General features: G+C 37.8%; 1 protein-coding gene across 4 annotated transcripts in view; it reads right to left on the minus strand.

Moving 5' to 3' along the window:
* The window catches only part of Zdbf2 (zinc finger DBF-type containing 2), a 53,279-nt gene that overhangs the window by 21,441 nt on the left and 11,360 nt on the right, over positions 1 to 20,478 (minus strand). For all 4 annotated transcript variants that reach the window (XM_048344886.1, XM_048344887.1, XM_048344888.1 and 1 more), the window contains exon 5: positions 6,326 to 6,453. In XM_048344886.1, coding sequence (XP_048200843.1) covers positions 6,326 to 6,453 — 128 coding nt within the window. The remainder of the gene's footprint in view (positions 1 to 6,325; positions 6,454 to 20,478) is intronic.

Consider the following 20,478-nt stretch of genomic DNA (forward strand, 5'->3'; position numbering starts at 1 on the left):
ATATATAACAACACATATAACAACAAAGAGGATATACTTGGTCCACTTGGTTTATTCCCAAGGATTCAAGGATGGTTCACAATAGATAAATCAATACGTTTTAACACATCACTTAACAGGACCAAAAAAGAAAAATCACATGTTCATCTCAATTGATACAGATAGTCTTTCACAGAAGTAACATTTATGATAAAAGTTATGAACAAAGTAGGAACAGAAGGGGCATACTTGAACTTAACAAAAGCTACTTTGAGGGCCGGGAATATGGCCTAGTGGCAAGAGTGTACACATGAAGCCCTGGGTTCGATTCCCCAGCACCACATATGTAGAAAACGGCCAGAAGTGGCATTGTGGCTCAAGTGGCAGAGTGCTAGCCTTGAGCGGGAAGAAGCCAGGGACAGTGCTCAGGCCCTGAGTCCAAGGCCCAGGACTGGCAAAAAAAAAGCTACTTTAACAAACGTACAGCATATGTCCTATTAAATGGGAAAAAACCAATCGTTTCCCTAAAATCAGGAACAAGATGTCTACTCTTCCCATTCTTATTTCATATAGTGTTGGGCTCGGGCTATGGCTTTAAGGGGCGGTCCCGAGAGACCTGCCTCTTCTCCTGCCCTGGGGCCTTGTGGCTGTTAACCACTCCTACCCTCTTCCGGTCAGGAACCGGAAAGGGTGACTCTAACCAGCCCCGCCTCCCGCCTTGGACGGCGTGTATGCCAAGATGGCAACGAACAGAACCCAGAGGGCGGTCCTGGTCCTAGGACGGCACTCTTGGATGGACAGCTCATATCAGCCTATTGCCGTGCCTAGCGAGCCACTCCAAATCCCTCCCTTTCCTACCGCCATTACTGCTATATAAACCCCGCCCTGAATTAAAATCTTTTGGATTTTCGCAGGACGTGCTCCCCAAAACGCCTGGCATCCTGAGCCCGTTATTTAAACGTAAAGGGACTAGGTGGGCGTATTCGCGACTACACACCGTCCATAGCTTCTCACACTAGGGCACTCCCCAGCTACTCCACCCGTGCGAGGGAGCGAGGGCCCTGCAATATAGTACTTGAATTCCTTGCCTGAAGAATAAGAGAAAAAATAAAAAGGATTTAAATAGACAAAGAAGAAATCAAATTATTCCTACTTGGTAATGATATAATCCTGTACTTAACAGGACCCTACAGACTCCACCAGGAAACTAAATTCCACTGGAAAAATAGCAGGATACAAAAGCAACAATCAAAAATCAGTAGTTTTGCTGGGAATATGGCCTAGTGTTAAAGTGCTCCCCCTTGCATGAAGCCCTGGGTTTGATTCCACCACATATATAGAAAAAGCCAGAAGTGATGCTGTGGCTCAAGTGGTAGAGTGCTAGCCTTGAGCAAAAAGAAGCCTGGGACAGTGCTCAGGCTCTGAGTTCAAGCCCCAGGACTGGCCAAAAAAAAAAAAAAAAAACGGTAATTTTTCTATATACCAACAAAGTACAGACTGAGAAGAAATCAAGAAAACAATTCCATTCACAAGTCTCAAAACCAATAAAATATCTAGGTATTAACCAAAAAGTTAAAAGGTCTCTACAGTGGAAACTATAAAACCTTAAAGAAAAACTGAAAAGCCAGGTGCCAGTGGCTCATGCCTGTAATCCTAGCTACTCAAGAGACTAGGATAGAGGATCACAGACGGAAGCCAACCTGAGCAAGAAAATTCAACTGAGAGTGTTCAAGTGGTAGAGCACCAGGCTTGAGGGAAAAAGCTAAGGCCTGAGTTCAAGCTCCAGTACTAGTGTGCACACACAAACACACACACACACACAACTTTTTTAAGAAAGAAAGAAGAGAAAATAAATCTAAGACACCAGAGAATGGAATGATTGCCCACATTCATAGATGAGAAGAATTAGTATTGTGAAAATGGCCATGTTTCCAAAAGCAATCTACAGATTCAATTCAATCCCCCATTAAAATTTCAATGTTTCACTTCCTAGAAATAAATAGATCCTTATTTTATATGGAATCATAAAAGACCCTAAATAGCAAAAGCAATTCTAAATAAAGAGTATGACTGGTGCTATCATCATCCCAGACTTCAATTTTTATACAACAGAGTCATAGTAATGCAAACAGCTGGGTACCTGCACAACAACAGACCTAAAAAAACAATGAAGCACAACAGAAGACAGACCCAGGAATAAAACTATATGGTGACAGCCAACTCTTTTTTTTGGGTATCTATCCAAAAGACCACAAACAAAATCACAGTAATGCCACCAGCACAACAATGTTCATCGCAGCACAATTTGTCATAGCGAGAATCTGGAACCAACCCAGATGCCCCTCAGTAGACGAATGGATCAGGAAAATATAGTACATATACACAATGGAATTATATGCCTCTATCAGAAAGAATGACATTGTCCCATTTGTAAGGAAATGGAAGGACTTGGAAAAAATTATACTAAGTGAAGTGAACCAGACCCAAAGAAACATGGACTCTATGGTCTCCCTTATTGGGAATAATTAGTACAGGTTTAGGCAAGTCATAGCAGAGCATCACAAGCCCAACAGCTATACACTAATGAACACATAAGATGATGCTAAGTGAAATGAACTCCATGTTATGGAAACAATTGTTATATCACAGTTGTAACTACTTTCAATGTTCTATGTGTATCTGTAGCTTCTATTATTGATGATGTTCTTGTATCACATTCCTGTGGTTGTACTTACACTATCTCTGTAATCTTATCTGAGTATATTGGAAACCGTGTTTACTGGTATTGGAAGTAGGAAATTCAAAGGGAATACCAAATTTGAGAGACACAGGGTAAAAAAAAGAGAAGCAACTACAAAAGCAATACTTGCAAAACTGTTTGGTGTAAGTGAACTGAACACCTGGGGGGGGGACGGAAAGGGGGGAGGGAGGGGGGTACGAGGGACAAGGTAACAAACAGTACAAGAAATGTATCCAATGCCTAACGTATGAAACTGTAACCTCTCTGTACATCAGTTTGATAATAAAAATTTGAAAAAAAAAAAACACAAAGGAGCCAAAATAAATAATGGAAAAAATGGTGCAAAAAAATGCCAAAAAACTGGGTATACACCTGTGGAAACTGAAATTCTCTATCTGTGCAAAAATCAACTCCATTTGGTTTTTTAAAAAGCTCAAAGTGTGACCTGAAACTTTAGATCTACTACAAGAAAATATACTACAAAAAAAACCCTGAGGCTGGGAATATGGCCTAGTGGCAAGAGCGCTTGCCTCATATACATTCTGAAGCCCTGGGTTCAATTCCCCAGCACTGCATTTACAGAAAATGGCCAGAAGTGGCATTGTGGCTCAAGTGGCAGAGTGCTAGCCTTGAGCAAAAGGAAGCCAGGGACAGTGCTCAGGTCCTGAGTTCAAGCCCCAGGACTGGCAAAAAAAAAAACCTGGAAGTTATAGGCACAGATACATTTTTTCCATGTTTCCAAAGTCCATTCAACGGGAAAAAGAATTGACAATAGGACTATGTAAAATTAAGAGTTTCTATAAAACAAAAGAAACAATTATAAGCCATTTGTATTTTCTTTATGAGAACTTAGGTTCACTTGCTCAATTATTAATCGAATTGTTTATTCTTTTGCTGTGTTGTTTTTTTCCCCTAGCTGTCTGTTTTATTTACATTCTTTTAAATGTTGAATAGCTGATGAAGATTTTCTTTAGGTCATTTCTTGGTTCTTGTAATTTTTTCTTTTGATTACCATTTTTATGACTACAGATGCACAAATGTTCAGCCATAAAAAAATGATAATTGGGGGCTGGGAATATGGCCTAGTGGTAGAGTACTTGCCTTGTATACATGAGGCCCTGGGTTTGATTCCTAAGCACCACATATATAGAAAAAGCCAGAAGTGGCGCTGTGGCTCAAGTGGTAGAGTGCTAACCTTGAGCAAAAAGAAGCCAGAGACAGTGCTCAGGCCCTGAGTTCAAGCCCCAAAACTGGCAAAAAAAAAAAAAAAGATAATGAAAACTATTCCATAGCAAGGAGCTGATGGCTCACACCTTTAATCCTAGCCACTAAGGAGGCTGAAATCTTGAACTGCTATTTGAAGGTAGCCTAGACAGGAAAATCTCTGAGATTCTTATCTCCATTTCATCACCAAAAACCCAGAAATGGGAGTTCTGGCTCAAGTGGTACAATGCTAGCCTTGAGTAAAAATGCTCAAGGACAGAGCCCAGGCCCTAAATTCAAGCACACACAAAAAAAAGACAGCAGAGTATAAGAAAATACTTGAACAAAGACTTTTTTTGGCAGTGATAGGGTTTGAACTCAGGGCTTGTATTTGCCAGGAATTCCATCATTCTATTGCTTAAGTTATGCCTCTAGCCCCTACTAACCATACTTAAATATTGCTCACAGATCTAAAATATACAAATACATCAATAGAAAAGTATATGAACACACAATGCATAGGATAAAATGTGACCTACAAATATACCAAAGAACCTCTTCTTTCCCAAAGAAAGGCTAATGAGGAGAGGTGCAGACTTTTTGGCCTATCATTCTGGAAGAGGGGAAAGTAGGCTGAGAATCCTAGTGTTGGCAAGAGACATGAAGTGACAGTCCTCAGACACTACTGGTGTCCTCAGAAATTGGTTAAAGCCTCCTAGCAGGTTTTAGCCTCTATCAAGGATTTACAAGTTTACAAAAATTTGAGTAACCAAATAAATAGTAACAGATTAAACCCCAAATTCTTTAAAAATCCAGTCCTTAATTATGCAGGTTACTTACAAAATAAACAAGAGAACAGTACTATTTTGCTTTATCTTGAACTGGCTGAGGCTACAAACTTGTTGTAGTATGAAATCTGATTTTCTAGCAGTTTTTTTTTTTAAATCAGGATGTGAACCCTTAAATGTAACCAAAGTATTCTTATAAAAACAACCAAAATAAATTGATTCTTTAAAAATATATCCAAACATTCACAGGTTATAGACATCTGTTTCTCTTTGGTTCCTTTTCTACCCAGGGTTCATAAGTAAGCAATTCCATTCACAGGAATTGATTTAGCTTTTTACTTTGTTCTTACTCTGCTACTATGACCCAGATTTCATGTTATTCATCTTCTACATTTAATTTTGCTCCCACCATTCTACATCTCACCCCTACTTAATTCTATGACACACATAAAGTTTCCTAAAGATATATGACTAGTTAATGCTCTGAGACTTATTCTTGTCTGTGTTTGCTGGTCCTGGAGCAAGAACTCAGGGCCTGGGTGCTGTCTCAGAGCTTTTCTGCATAAGCACAGCATTCTACCACTTGAGCCACAGCTCCACTTCCAGCTTTTTTGTTTCTGTTTGCCAGTCCTGTAGCTTAAGCTCAGGGCCTGAGCACAGTCCCTGACTTCCTTTTGCTCAAGGCTAGCACTCTATCACTTCAGCCACAGCTCCACTTCTGGCTTTTTCTGTTTATGTGGTGCTGAGGAATCGGACCCAGGGCTTCATGCATGCCAGGCAAGCTCTCTACTGCTAAGCCACATTCTCAGCCTCTCACTTTCAGCTTTTTTGACAGCTAATTGCAGATAAAAGATTCTCATGGACTTTCCTTGTCCAGGCTGGCTCTGAACTGTGATCCTCAGACCTCAACCTCAGCATCTAGGATTATAGGCATGAGTAACTGGTTGCCTGGTGGCCTAAGACTTTTATTTAGGAATAAGCATGTAGCCTACATTATTTCTAGTGAAACTTCCTTCTTATGATTTTAGGGCTAGAAACCAGGCACATATTAGATTGTATTCTACCACTGAAGTATATTCTTATCCTGTAATGCTACTGAAGCTAGAAAAACTAAAATTGCAAATGGAAGTTAGTAGATAATACCTCACTTTAGGGCTGCAAAAGCCAATTTTTTTTATCTGTGGGGGGGGGGGGGGAGTTAGTCCTGGGGCTAGAACTCCAGGTCCTTAAGCTGTTTTGCTCAAGGCTAGCACTCTACCACTTGAGCCACAGCACCACTTCTGGCTTTTTGGGTGGTTACTTGGAGATGAAAAGTCTCACAGACTTTTCCTGCCCCAACTGGCTTCCAACTGTAATCCTTAGCTCTCAGCCTCCTGAGTAGCTAGGATTGCAAGTATAAGCCACTGATAACCAGCTCTACTTTATATTTCTTTCTTTTTCTTATTTCTGAGACCGGAAATTGAATTTGGTACCTGATGCTTTTGCTCACTGGCTAGCACTCTACCAACTGACTTTGTATTTCTTAACTTTAAGATAGATTTAGAAAGTCTTTAAACATTAATACAAGAAGCAACGGTAACCAAGAGCTTAGTATAATTTCCCTCAGCAATCTTACCTGGTGTCTTGGTAATTGTACGGGTGGTGTCGCAGTACATCCTGCAAGAAACGTTCCATCAAACCACTGGAACATATACGACTTCTACTCTGTCTGGTGGAACTTCGGTGCTGAGCACTGAACAAATGCTACAAAAAAAAGCAAAGGGAATATGTTTAAGTCAGTAATATTCATTACTAGTGAGAATTTTACAAAATGGATTCATTTATGTATTCTTGGTAGAAGTATAAATTGATATCCTTCCCAAACAGCAGTTCTAAAACACATATCTAAAAAATTAAAGTATCTTTTTCTCTATAATACAATAATTATATTTTTCTAAATGTAAGAAAATTACTTAAAATGTAGATGACTTGATAAAGAGATTTCTTATTACAAAAAGCTGGAAATTCCTTGTCCAACAATAAAATCCTTGGACTCTACTGTGCCCTAATGTGTTTAATACAATATAGCCACCTAAGATACACAAAGAAAACTTAGTAACTAGGAAGAAATATTACATATTAAAAAGAAAAATGGGGGATGCAAAAGAAAAATAACAAAAACCACATGTATGGCTTTATCTCAAACTACAATTTAAATTGTAAATACAAGTAAAAGAAGGAAACACACCAAAATCCTAAAAGCATCTACATATGTGGTATATGGTTATGGATAATTTTTCTTATAAATTCTTGTATTTTTCAATGAGCAAATATTTTTATAATAAAATTCTGTGAAAAGAGAGGAACAGGGTTGGATCCTTATACTAAAAAAAAAAAAAAACAAATTCACAATAAGTTTTCTATTTTCCTTCAAAGAACTCTGCCTTAAGCAGACTATTAGAATCAATTAACAGTAAATACTTCAGTCTTGCCATAGTTAGAAAAATTCTGCCTTTACTAATTATTTAATAACTAGTAAACAGGGTGGGAAAGAAGCCTAACAAACTGAGATATACGATGTACCAAACAAACACAGTGCAGGTAGTCCATTTGCATAGTGATCCAGTCAAGAATAGAGCCCTCTTCGACAGGAAGCAATTGGGCACTTTGACAGGAAGCAATTGGGGCACAAAAAAATTAAGAGTCAATTCCTAACAGTTACACACCCAGCAAGCAGCAAAGAAGCCAGGATACTACTAATCTGAGTCTCATCCTAAAGCTTATGCTCTTTTCTTTGTTTTACATTAGCACTAATGACATGTCTCTAACATGTTACCATTTATTAACATGAGTTAACAATAACTTGAAACAAGTAGTATTTTACATATCTCATAGCAAAAATGATAAAAGAAAAATCAGTTCCTTGGCACTATTCATGTTTCCATCTATGTTTACTTCAAAGGCTTTCTCTATAATGCTATCTTGGTCTTACTAAGTATGACAATATCAAAAATCCTCTTGCTACAGAATTCCCCACTGCCCAGTTCCATCACCAGAGCTAGACTACCGGTAGTTGAAGTAATGAGTGCACACAGGTAATAAAGAGTCAATGAAAATCCAACCTTGTCCTCTCTCTACCAAGGCCAAAAGAAAAACTAGCAATGTGAATGGAAAACTGCAATTACAGGAATTACAGTAACCACCACACTATATATCCCAGATGGGTCAGTTCCTTTAGAATTTTTTTTTTTTTTTGGCAGTACTGGGGTTTGAACTCAGGGTCTCGCATTTGATAGGCTGGTGCTCTACCACTGAGCCATGGCCCAGCTACAATTTTGAATTGATACATAATAACAAATGAAATTACGAATCATATGTATATAGCTCCAATTATCACCAAGTAAACACATCCATAACCATCTGTCCATGAAAATTAATAAGCACTAAGAAATCCAATGCCCCATACCAATCTAATACTCCTTCCCTCATCACCGAAGTATTACCCTAATACTGTAGGTTTGAAAGGTGAAGTCTTACAACAAATACTCTTTTGTATATGCCTTCTCATTCAAGCTTTTGTTTGTGACGTTTTTCCTAATTAGCTCTTTCTATTCTTGCTGGATTTGGAGTTGTTTCCAGCATTTGATCATTACAAATAATGCTCAAAGAATCTTTTCAGTGTATATCCTCTGGTGTCAATACATATGTATTTGGGGCATATTACTAGGAGTAAAACTTCTGGAGCATAACTGTGTGTATGTGCAGCTTTAGTACTCATTAGAGATCCGTCGTCCAAATGGTTGCATCAATTCTACCTCTATTATAGTTTGTATCATAGTAATGCCCTTTGAAATACAGCAACATCGAGTATTGTCAGTCCTTTATTTTAGCTATTAGGGATGTTCAATGGTGTATTCATGTTCCCTTAAACTCCAATTTTTGTGATAGTTCTTCATATGTATTAGCCAATAGGATAGTCTTTCTTATGATGGATCTGTTCAAATCTCTTCCTGGTTTCTGTGTGTTGCTGCTGCTGCTGCTGCTGTTTTAGACAAAGTCTTGCAGTTGTCCGGTTGGCCTCGAACTCCATACTTTTGTGATTTACAGGCATCCACTACCAAACCCTGGTGCCTCTTCCTGTTTTTCAAACAGGTCTTCTTATCTATCAGCTTGTGGAAATTCCTTATTTATTTTGGACATAAACCTTATGTTCAATCGTACACATTTCAAGCCTCATCTTCCTCTCTTCTGCTGACCCTTTACATTATTTCCCACTTTTTCTTAACTTTGAAGCAAGCTAGTATATCATTACTTTTCTGTACTTTTTTTTTGGGGGGGGGGCATTGCTACCATTGAACTCAGGGCCTTGCACTTTCTAGACAAGTGCTCTTCCACTAAGCTAAATCCCAACCCCACGTTCAGTACTTTTTGAGGCCAGAGAGCAATCTTCCTTATGTAAGTCATGAAGAGTGTCACCTATGTGTTTCTTTATTATATGACCTGGAATTGATTCTTCTCTACAGGGTGATTCAGCAATAAACGTTTCATTTTTCCACAAATGAATATCCAATTGGCCAAGTATCACTTACTAAAAAGGAAGCACTGTCTTCACTGCTTTGTAGCATCACCTTTAAATCCAACTGCCATGTCTGTCTTCTGTTTCAATGGCTCTCCTAACTTTGCACTGAGACTGCGTTGTCTCAGTGACTATAGATTAGTAAGTTTGATACCGGGCAGCATACACCCTCTCACAACCGTCTTGGTTTTCCAATATTGTATTTATTTATTTATTTTGCTGTTCCTGGGGCTGGAACTCTGGGCCTGGGCACTGTCTGTGAGCTGCTTTTTGCTCAAGGCTAGTACTCTACCACTTGAGCCAAGCTTCACTTCCAGCTTTTTCTGTAATTAATTGGAGGTAAGAGTCCCAGGGACTTTCCTGCCCATACTGGCTTCTACTGGTGATCCTCAGATTTCAGCCTCCTAAGTAGCTAGGATTACAGACATGAGCCACTGGCATGTGGCCCACTATTTATCTTTAGATTGACTTCATTTTCATTTAAAAAAAAAAACTTTTCCGAGATTTTTATTTGAATTTCAATGGATAAAAATAACAATCTGAGACAATGTTTATAATTCTTCTTCCAATGGAAGTACATGAGAACTTCTTTCAATGTTTACAAGACTCACACTCCCTTGCTGGTGATCAACCCAGGACCTGGACGATGTTAAGGCAAAAACTCTGCCACAGAGCTAAATTCCCCAACCCAATGCTTATGGATTTTTTTAAATAAGGATTTTAGGAATATTCTGTTATAATTATTCCTTAGGATTCAATATTCTGTGATGCTACTGTAAAAGACATAATCTTTAAATCTTACTTTATACATGGCATTTACATGTAAAAGTCCAATTGCTTTCTCTGTTTGCTCAACAGTTCTGTTAGCGGTGTGCACATATGGTTTGTTGGAGGTTTCTCTTTGTAAGGCAAAGGGTCCCACATGTTGCCAGGCCGTCTCGAAATTCCATTTCTCATGGAATCAGGAATCCTTCTGTTTCGGTCTCGAAAGTAAGTAGAACTACCAGCACACATCACCACACCCATCTTCAACTGTCTTTTCAGTGTCCTTATTAATTTTAATAGTTTATCTATATATCTTTGGGGTTCTCTACATCCATGATCATATTATACATAAATCACAGCCTTTTTGCTTATCTGATTTTTTTTCATTTTAATCTTTTGCTTTATTTCTGTGTATAGAACTTCTGATAAAATACTACTATTTTACTGGTGCTACAGATTGAAGCCAGAGCCTTACGCATGCTAGGCAAGCACTATGCCACTGAGTTACCAGCCCCTCCCCAGCCTCAGCACTAAATATTGTTTTAATTCAAGCATTAAGTCTATTTTTACTTAATGCTTGGATATACATGGATTTAAATCTTTTATCTTTTAAAATCTAGTTTCAAATGTTTTTGCCTACACAACATAATATATATGGTAATATATATTATATATTTCTAGGTTATTATAGTAACAAAATTACAATAACCAACTCTGAACTATCAAAGTCTAAAATTAACTTTTATCTTAATGAACAATGTAAGATCCTTAGAAATTAACTCCATTTACTGCCCTCCCAACCTATAATGGCATTGCTATTAATTCCAAAAGCATTATTTATTTAGATTGCCTACATATTTACCTTTCCATTGTTCTTCATTACTTCCTGTTATCTCTGAGCTTCCATCTGGAATCATTGTCCTTCTGCCTGAAGAACTCCTTTTAGTTTTTCCTTTAGTGGGGGTCTGCTGGTGACAAATTCCCTTAATTTTTGTTTCCTGAAAATATTTTTATTTCACCTTACTTTTACAAGATATACTTAGTGAGTAGAGAACTCTAGGTTGGCAGTTGTTTTCTTTCTTTTGGCTTCCATTGCTTCTATTGGATATTCCCCTAGATCTAAACCCCGTGCTTCTTCACTGCCTTAATAGTTTTCCAAAGCCGTGAAATACGTATTTTCCCAAGCTTTCATAATTAATATAAATCACTCTATCTGTCATCAACAGAATCTTTTTAAATGTCAATTTAGTGCAAGAGTATCCAAATGAATAAAAATTATTTAAAATGTGAGACAAAAAAAATGCACTAAATGCTCATTGACTAGAACCTGAAGCTGAAGAATTAATGTTGTACCACTGTCCGAGGTTCAACAAGTAATCTTCAATTCAGGTAATTAAATAATTTTCCAATTATGAGTGAAATACTAAAGAGAGTCTTGAGATTTATATTCTTCCAGAATTAAAAAGTATTTCTTTTAAAAAGGGTAAATGGGGGGAAAAATCACAATAATGAAAACTTTTTCTTAATATGAACTTAAATGATTACTATTAATTAAATAAAACAAATGCCACCACACAGCAGGATTTTTACATATTATACACTTACTTTAACTACTTAAGATGTAATAGTTTAGCATAATAGAACTGGAACATCATTTTACCACTTAACCTGAGACACAATTCTGTGATATGGACCATAAAGGAAAACTTCGAGTTTCTTCTAAGTTAACAACACCTTGGTCAGAAAACTATAGCTACAAGTACCATAAAAATTCATGTGAAAATCTCCATGAAACTCTTAACAACAGAAAGAGAACACAACACTACTCAATTTGTTCTATGAAAGTGGTAATACCTAATACCAAAACCACACAAAGACATCACAGGAAAAGAAAGCTACAGACCAACATTCCTTGTGATAACATAAATAAAATCCTCAACAGAATATTAGCAAACCAAATCCAACAACATATAAAAAGGATTATACACCATGACCAAGTGGGAGCTATCCTAGAAATTCAAGCTTAATTTAACATTCAAAATCAGACCAAAATTCATAGGCTGAAGTTCTAACCACTACATATGGAGACAGGGTCTTTGTTACAGGAGGTAATTAAGGTCAATGAAATTTTAGGATACAATACTAATTAGATAGGATTAATGGCCTTATAAGAGAAAGATAAAGCATCCTCTCCCTCAATAAGTGAAGATACAATAAGAAGGTTACCATCTATGTTAGGTAAGAGGCGTCAACAAAAACCAAATCAGCTAGCATTTGACCTTGGACTTCTTAGCCTTCAAAATATTGAGAAATAAATTGAACCTGGTTAAACCACCAGTCTATAGTATTTTATTATGGTAGCCTAAGATGACTAATATGGTAATATACTATATAAACAGACTAAAGAAAAAACATACTGTCGAAAGGCATCTGACAAAGAATACATAGTAAAACTAAAACTAGGTTTAGAAGGCTACTTTCTCAACCTAATAAACATCACTCTTAATGGTGAGAGAACAAAACCTTTCTCTGTAAAATTAACGGAGACAAGGATGCCCATTCTCACTACTTCTATTCAATACTGATTTTACTAGAAATCTCAGCAAGGGAAATTAGGCAAGAAAAAGAAATAAAAGTATTTAGATTAGAAAGGAAATCGGAAAACTTGCTGAAGACAAGGAATTAAAATCTCAAGGAATCAGCAAAAAATTATTATGCAAGTTCAGCAAGGGTGCATAATACAAAATCAGTATTTTTAAAGCTGTTGTAGTTCTTTATACGAGCAATGGTCAGGTAAAAATAAATTTATTAAGTTAACTGTATTTAAAATAGAATAAAAGATAGATACTCTCCAAATTCATCTGCAGAAGCAACACAATCCTGTCAAATTACAGCTGCCTTCCTGCAGAAATTAAGAAAATGACCTAAAATGAACATGGAAATACAAGGGACCCAGAGTATCCAAAATAATCCTGAAAAAGATTAGAGAACTCAAACACAGTTAGAGGACTCAAACTTTCAGACTTCAAAAATTAATACATAGGGGCTAGGGATATGGCCTAGTGGCAAGAGTGGCTGCCTCATATACATGAGGCCCTGGGTTCGATTCCCCAGCACCACATATACAGAAAATGGCCAGAAGTGGCGCTGTGGCTCAAGTGGCAGAGTGCTAGCCTTGAGCAAAAAGAAGCCAGGGACAGTGCTCAGGCCCAGAGTCCAAGCCCCAGGACTGGCCAAAAAAAAAATTAATACATAGGGCTGGGAATGTGCTTTGCAGTAGAGTTTTTCCTAGCATTCATGAAACCCTGGGTTCAATTCCTCAGCACCACATAAACAGAAAAATATGGAAGTGGTGCTATGGCTCAAGTGGTAGAGTGCTAGCCTTGAGCAAAAGGAAGCCAGGGACAGTGCTCAGGCCTCGAGTTCAAGTCCCAGGACTGGCAAAAAAAAAATTATACAAAAATATAGTGCTCAACAATGAGAGTGGTGAAAAAAGACAGCACCCTAGACATATACAACAAGTGTTTCTCTATAAAAAAAAAAATGACCAAAACAAATAAAACACAATAGCTATTTCACTAGAGTGTCTGAGAGAAGAGCTACTAAGTTAAGTAGAGATATGGCAGTCACATTGTTGAGCACAGACATTCTAGTGACCTTGTAAAGAAGGTGCATTAGTCAGTTTTCCATTACCTGAGATAAATCAACTTAAAAGGGGGAAGAGTTTACTTTGGCTCAAAGTTTTGCAAGTTCCAGTCCATGACTGGTTTGCCCAGTGGCTTTTAGACCTGTGGCAAGAAGCAAATCATAGTAAAAGGAAGCATCTAGCAAAGAGAGAGGAAGAGAGAGACAGAGTGACAGAGACAGAGAGACAGAATATATAAAGGGAGGACCTGAGGTCCCACTCTTCCACTCAACAATATGCTCCCAATGATCAGATCTCTCTCACTATGCCTCATCTCATAGTTTCTTCCACAACTTCCAAGATCACCAAACTACAACCAAAAGCTACTACAAGAGAAGCTTACAGCTCTAACAGGTCCTAAGCTCAGTTGGGGAGCTGTTAAGTTGCCATACCAGTTTTACTGCACAGAAAGAACTGACCTCACTTTGTACCATTTCTTAGCCAATCATCTCCTGAAAAATATCATCTAGAGAGCTCATTCACTCAAAATAAATGGTAGTCTTGCATTCTTTCTATTTCTCTCCACTTTAACCCTGTTATGCATTTAAATCTTTGTTAAAAAGTTAAAAGAGAGAGAGAGAGAACATCACAAGTTCAAAACCAACCTGGATTATAGCAAGACCCTGTCTCAAAAACAAAGAAAAAAAAAAGTAACAAAGAAAGCCTATATACAAGTCTTAGAAGAGAGGAAGTTATTATCAAGGAACTATTTGCACTATGGATATTCTAAAAAAGAAGAAAAGGTAAAAAGGATAAAAAGGCCTATCCAAAGAAATAACTACTGAAAATTTTCAAAATCCTGGACAAGATATGGACATTCTGGTTCCAAAAGCTCAGGAATTACCAATAGATTACACCAAAACAAGTCCTCTACACTCCAGTCTGGACCAGGAGTGTACTCTAAAGGCCCATGTGTGGAAGGATGCCCTTCTGCCTATCAGAAGTGGTAGTGTTTCACATGGGAGGAGTTATTGGAAGGCTTTAGGTCACTGGGAGTATCTCACAAAGGGCACTGTGGGTTCCCTGTTGCTTTCTCTATCTTCTTCTCCATATCCTAGCCATGAAATGAACAGCTCTGCTCCACCACACAGTCCTGCCATGATGTGCTGCCCCACCACAAGGGAAAAAAGCATCAAGTGGCAAGCAATCATAGAATGAAACTATCAAAACAAAGAGAACACAATAAACCTTTCTTCTTTATAAGATGATTACCTCAGGTATTTTGTTGTAGTGATGGAAAAGATAACTAACACACTTTCAAGGTTATTCTATAGTGTAATTGCCAGAAATAAAAAAAGAATTCTAAAGCATCTAGAGAAAAGCACCAGGTCACATAAGGAATCTCCACTTATCAGCAGAAACTTTTCCATCTAAGAGAGGTATTCAAAGTCCAAAGGGATGGGGGTGAGGGGAGGGGTATCCCTGTCAACCAAAATATACCTCATCTATCAAAGCTATCCTTCAGAAATTAAATTAAAAAGAAATAGAATATTTCTTAGAAAAGCAGAAAAACCTGCCAGAATTCCCCAGTATCATGTCAGCCCTAAAGGCTTAAAGTAGTCCTATACTAGCAGCAAAAGAACATAGAAAAAGTACACAAAAGACACAGAAACAAATAAAATTTTTAAAAAATCAACAAAATTACAGGGGCATATATTTACTAAACAGAATAATTCTCTAAATAAAGGATACAGACTAAATGAATTAAGACTCAATGATATGCTGCTACAAGAAACTCACCTTAAAGTAACACAGACTAGAAATGAAAATACAGAAAAAGATGTACTATCTAGATGGAAATTAAACACAAACAGAAGCAGCTATGCGTCTATTAGATAAAATGGACTTTAGGTCGAAATATATAAAAAAAAGACAAAAAAATCACTGAAGGCAGAGCAATGGTGGCTCAAACCTGTAATCTTAGCTACTAAGGAGGCTAAGATCTGAGGATTATGGCTTGATGTCAGCCTGAGAAGCTAAATCTGGGAGACTTTTCATCTCCAATTAACCAGCAAAAAGCCAGAGGTGAAGGAGTGGCTCAAGTGGAATAACACCAGCCTTGAGCAAAAAAGCCTAGTGAGAGCTCAAGACCCTGAGTTCTAGCCCCAGTAACCATTAAAAGAGACAGACAGGGACAGAGACAAAGAGGAAAGGAGGGAAGAAAGGAGGGAGGGAGGGAGGGAGGGAGGGAGGGAGGGAGGGAGGGAGGGAGGGAGGGAGAGAGAGATCACTGTATAATGGCAAAGGGGTAAATTCAAGAAAAGGAAATGAAATAACAAACATACAAGACACTAGTAGAATATAAAATCATGTAAAGTAAATTAATAGTTCTAAAACATCTAGTATAATAATAGGAATTCAAAACGCCAATGCCAAACAAGGCACAAGTGGCTCACACCTATAATCCTAACTATTCAGGATGTTAAGATCTGAGGATTGAAGTTTGAAGCCAGATCAGGCAGAAAGTCTGCAGGACTCTTATCTCTAATTAGCCATCCAAAAAGCTGCAGCACTAGTCTTGAGTGAAAAGAAAAGAAAAGAAAAGAAAAGAACGGTGCCCAAGCCCTGAGTTCAAGCCCCAAGACTGGAATGCACACACACATCATCAGTCTCAAAAAACAAAAAGAACGGGGCTGGGGATATGGCCTAGTGGCAAGAGTGCTTGCCTCCTATACATGAGGCCCTGGTTTCAACTCTCCAGCGCCACATATACAGAAAACGGCCAGAAGTGGCACTGTGGCTCAAGTGGCAGAGTGCTAGCCTTGAGCAAAAAGAAGCCAGGGAGGCTGGGGATATGGCCTAGTGGCAAGAGTGCTTGCCTCGTATACATGAGGCCCTGGGTTCGATTCCCCAGCACCACATATACAGAAAATGGCCAGAAGTGGCGCTGTGGCTCAAGTGGCAGAGTGCTAGCCTTGAGCGGGAAGAAGCCAGGGACAGTGCTCAGGCCCTGAGTCCAAGGCCCAGGACTGGCCAAAAAAAAAAAAAAAAAAAGTGCTCAGGCCCTGAGTCCAAGGCCCAGGACTGGCCAAAAAAAAAAGAAGCCTGGAACAGTGCTCAGGCCCTGAGTCCAAGCCCAGGACTGGCCAAAAAAGAAAGAAAAAACAAAAAGAACAACAAGCACCACACCAGTGGTTCATGCCTATAATCCCAGCTACTCAGGAGGCTGACATCTGAAAGCCAGCCAGATAGACAAATTAAGAATTAGCCAGCAAAAAAGCTAGAAGAGGAGGTATGGCTCAAGCAGTAGAGCACCATCCATGAGCAAAACAGCTGAATGAGAGCACAAGGCCTTAAGTTCAAGCCTCAGGATCAGAAAGCAAAATTGCTGAGAAAGAAATCTTATTCACAATGCTATGTTTCATCAAAAATAAATGATCTCTGCAATAAAAATTATGAAATAGAAGAAAATTATTGAAGAGGACACAAAAATTGAAAATACATCTCATGTTCATGGATTGAAAAAATATTAACATTTCCACACTACCTAAAGATACAATGCAATTCCTATCAAAATACCACTTATATTCTTCACTGAATAGAAAAAAACATAAAATTTATGTGAAAGCACAAAAAAAAAACCTTAAGTAGCCAAAGCAATCCTGAGCGAAAATAAAAGTAGAAAAATGTTATCAAAATATACTGCAAAGCTATAGTAACCAAAACAGCATGGTACTGGGTTTAAAGCAAAGAAAACATCAGAAATAATCCACATACCTTCAGGCAACGAAGAACAGAAAAAAAACAAAAAAAAAACCCTATGTGGCACTGAGAAAACTGAGTATATGCAAAAGAGACTTGTCTCTTTTCTTTTACCAGACTGGGGCTTGAACTCAGAGCCTAGGTGCTGTCCTTGAGCTTCTTTTTCTCAAGGCTAATACTCTACTACTTGAGCCACAGCTCTATCGCTGGCTCTTTCTGAAATTAACAGTGGGTAAGAGTCTCACAGACTTTCCTGCCCAGGCTGACTTTGAACTATGATCCTCAGATCTCAGCCTCCTGAGTAGCTAAAATTACACAGGTGTGAGCCACTGGTGCCTAGCTGACTTCTGTCTCATAAAACATACAAAAAGAACCACAGAATTAAGTCTTAGATTTGAAACTATGAAATTAATACAGGAAAATATAAGAGAACTGCTTCAGAACTAGGCCAAGATTTTTTTTTTTTTTTGGAATACGACACCAAAATCACAGGAAACAAAAAGCAAAAACTGACAAATGGGATTCAGTCAAATTAAAATGTTTCTGTACTTAAAAGGAAATAAATGAAAAGGGAGAAGAAACATCGTACAGGGCCAGTGACTTGCACTACCTGTAATCCCAGGTATTCAAAAGGTGGAGATGGGAGAATAGCTGTACAAAAACTGCTAATAGTTGGCAATATCAACAAATAAACTAGGCTTGGTGGTACACAACTATAATCCCAGCTACCTGAGAGGCATAAATAAGAGGACTGTGGTTTCAATGTACCACAAGCAAAATCCCAAGATTCTGTCCAAAAAAAGTACCTAAAGCAAGAGCTGGAGGCATGCCCTAAGTGGTAGACTGCCTAACAAGTGGGAGGCCCTGGGTTTAAGCCATACTACTGCTAAGAAAAATTAATTTAAGTAATTAAAATTTTTAAATATCTAAAGCAAAAAGGCCTAAGGCTTGACTCAAGCGACTGGAGAAAGTATAAGCTCTGCATTCAAATCCTAGCAGAGAGACAGACTCAAACAACCTGTAGAACCAGAGAAAAAATTACAAACTATTCATCAGAGGATAAAGTTCCAGAATCCATAAGGTATTTAAACAACTCAACAATAAAATAACAACTGTTATACTATTATTATTATCTAAGTTTAAAATGAACAAATGCCCTGAACAGACATTTTCAAAAGAGGATATAAAAATGAACATGGCTACCTGGACACCAATGGCTCACTCCTGTTATCCTAGCCACTGAGGAGGCCAAGAAATGAGGATTGCAGTTTGAAGCCAGCCTCGGCAGGAAAGTCTATGAGACCATACTAAAAAGCTTAAAGTGAAGCTGTGCCTCAAGTACTAAAGCACTAGCCTTGAGCACAAACACTCAGGGCCAGTGTCCAGGTCCTGAGTTCAAGCCCCAGGACTGACAAAAAAATAAATAAAAAGAATATGGCATACAAGTACATGAAAAAACCTTCAACATCCCTAATCATTCTTAGTCATTACTAAACATTACTTATCAGTGGGGAAATGCAAGTCAAAATCACAATATCTTCTCACTCCAGTCAGATCATCAAAAAGATAACAAAAAAATGCTATCAAGGATATAGATTTTAAAAATTCCCACATACTATCAATGTGAATATGTTAGTATAGCCTTAACAGAAAACAATGTACAAAACAAAAAGCTAGACTCAAAGAATGAGAAAGAGAACTACCCTATGATCTAGCAATCTCACTACCAGGTACATACCAAAATGAAATGATATCAATAAATTCAAGACACACGTGTATCATGTTTATCTGTACCATTCATAATAGCCAAGATATAGAATTAACCTAGGGGTCAACAGATGGATAAAGAAAATGTGATACATGTGACACATATATATCATATATATCCCACATATATACTATGTAAATATACATGTACATAAAACTTACATGTATGTGTATATATGTTAATTGATATACACAATGGACTACTGTTCATCCATAAGAAAGAATGAAATCCTGGGGATAGGACATGGGTCAAGTGGTAAAGTGCTCGGCTAGCACACACAAGGCATTGAGTTCAAACCCCAATACTGCCCCCCAAAAAACAGAATCTGTCATTTACAGCAACATACATAGAACATAGCATATTACGTTAAGTAAAAATAAGTCAGCCACAAAAAGACAAATACTACATTTTCTCACATGTAGAAGCTAAAAAGCACAATTTTTCAAAGAAAAGTAGAATAATCATTACCAGAGCCTAAGGAGGGCGTGGAGTGGAAGGGATAACAGATACAGGAGTGTACATGTGTAGGCAGAGTAACTTCTAACATTCTATAGCACAACAGGGTAGCTATGGTTGACAACAATTTATTACATGTTTCACAATAGACAGTAGAGAGGATTTTGAATGTTGCCAATACAAAAATGGCAAATGAGGCAATAGATATGCCAACTCCAATGATCTGACCATTAAACACTGAATACAAGTGCTTAAACAGAATACCATATACAATTACTATGTGTCAATTAAACATGATTTTTTAAAGACTATGTGGTACCAGTATTAGTTTAGATATATAGAGACCAACCGAATAGAACTGAAAATAACTCCTACATTTTATGTAGTCAATCTTGATTTTCAACAGATATCAAGACAATTCAATGGAGAAAGGATAGTCTTTTCAACAAACGACGTGGAGATAACTAGATGCCACAAGCTACAAAATAAAACTGGACTCCTACCTCTATGCATTCACAAAAATTAACTCAAAATGGATGAAAAACCTAATTGTAAGATCAATTATAAATCTTCTTAGAGGAAAACATAGGCATACCCCTTCATGACCTTACACTGAACAATCCTCTGACATTAACAACAACAAAAAAACACAACAAAACAAAACAAAATCAATAATTCATCTGGGTGTGGTGACTCACACTTCTTCCCACAGGAGGCTGACACAAGAGGATGGAAAATTGGAGACTAGCGTGGACTACATAGTAAGACCTCAAAAAATACATAAAAGCTTCTAAAAAGATTTTTTGAGGTCTCACTATGTAGCCTAGGCTAACTTGG

Source organism: Perognathus longimembris, chromosome 4 (assembly GCF_023159225.1).
Source record: "Perognathus longimembris pacificus isolate PPM17 chromosome 4, ASM2315922v1, whole genome shotgun sequence".
Taxonomy (NCBI): domain Eukaryota; kingdom Metazoa; phylum Chordata; class Mammalia; order Rodentia; family Heteromyidae; genus Perognathus; species Perognathus longimembris.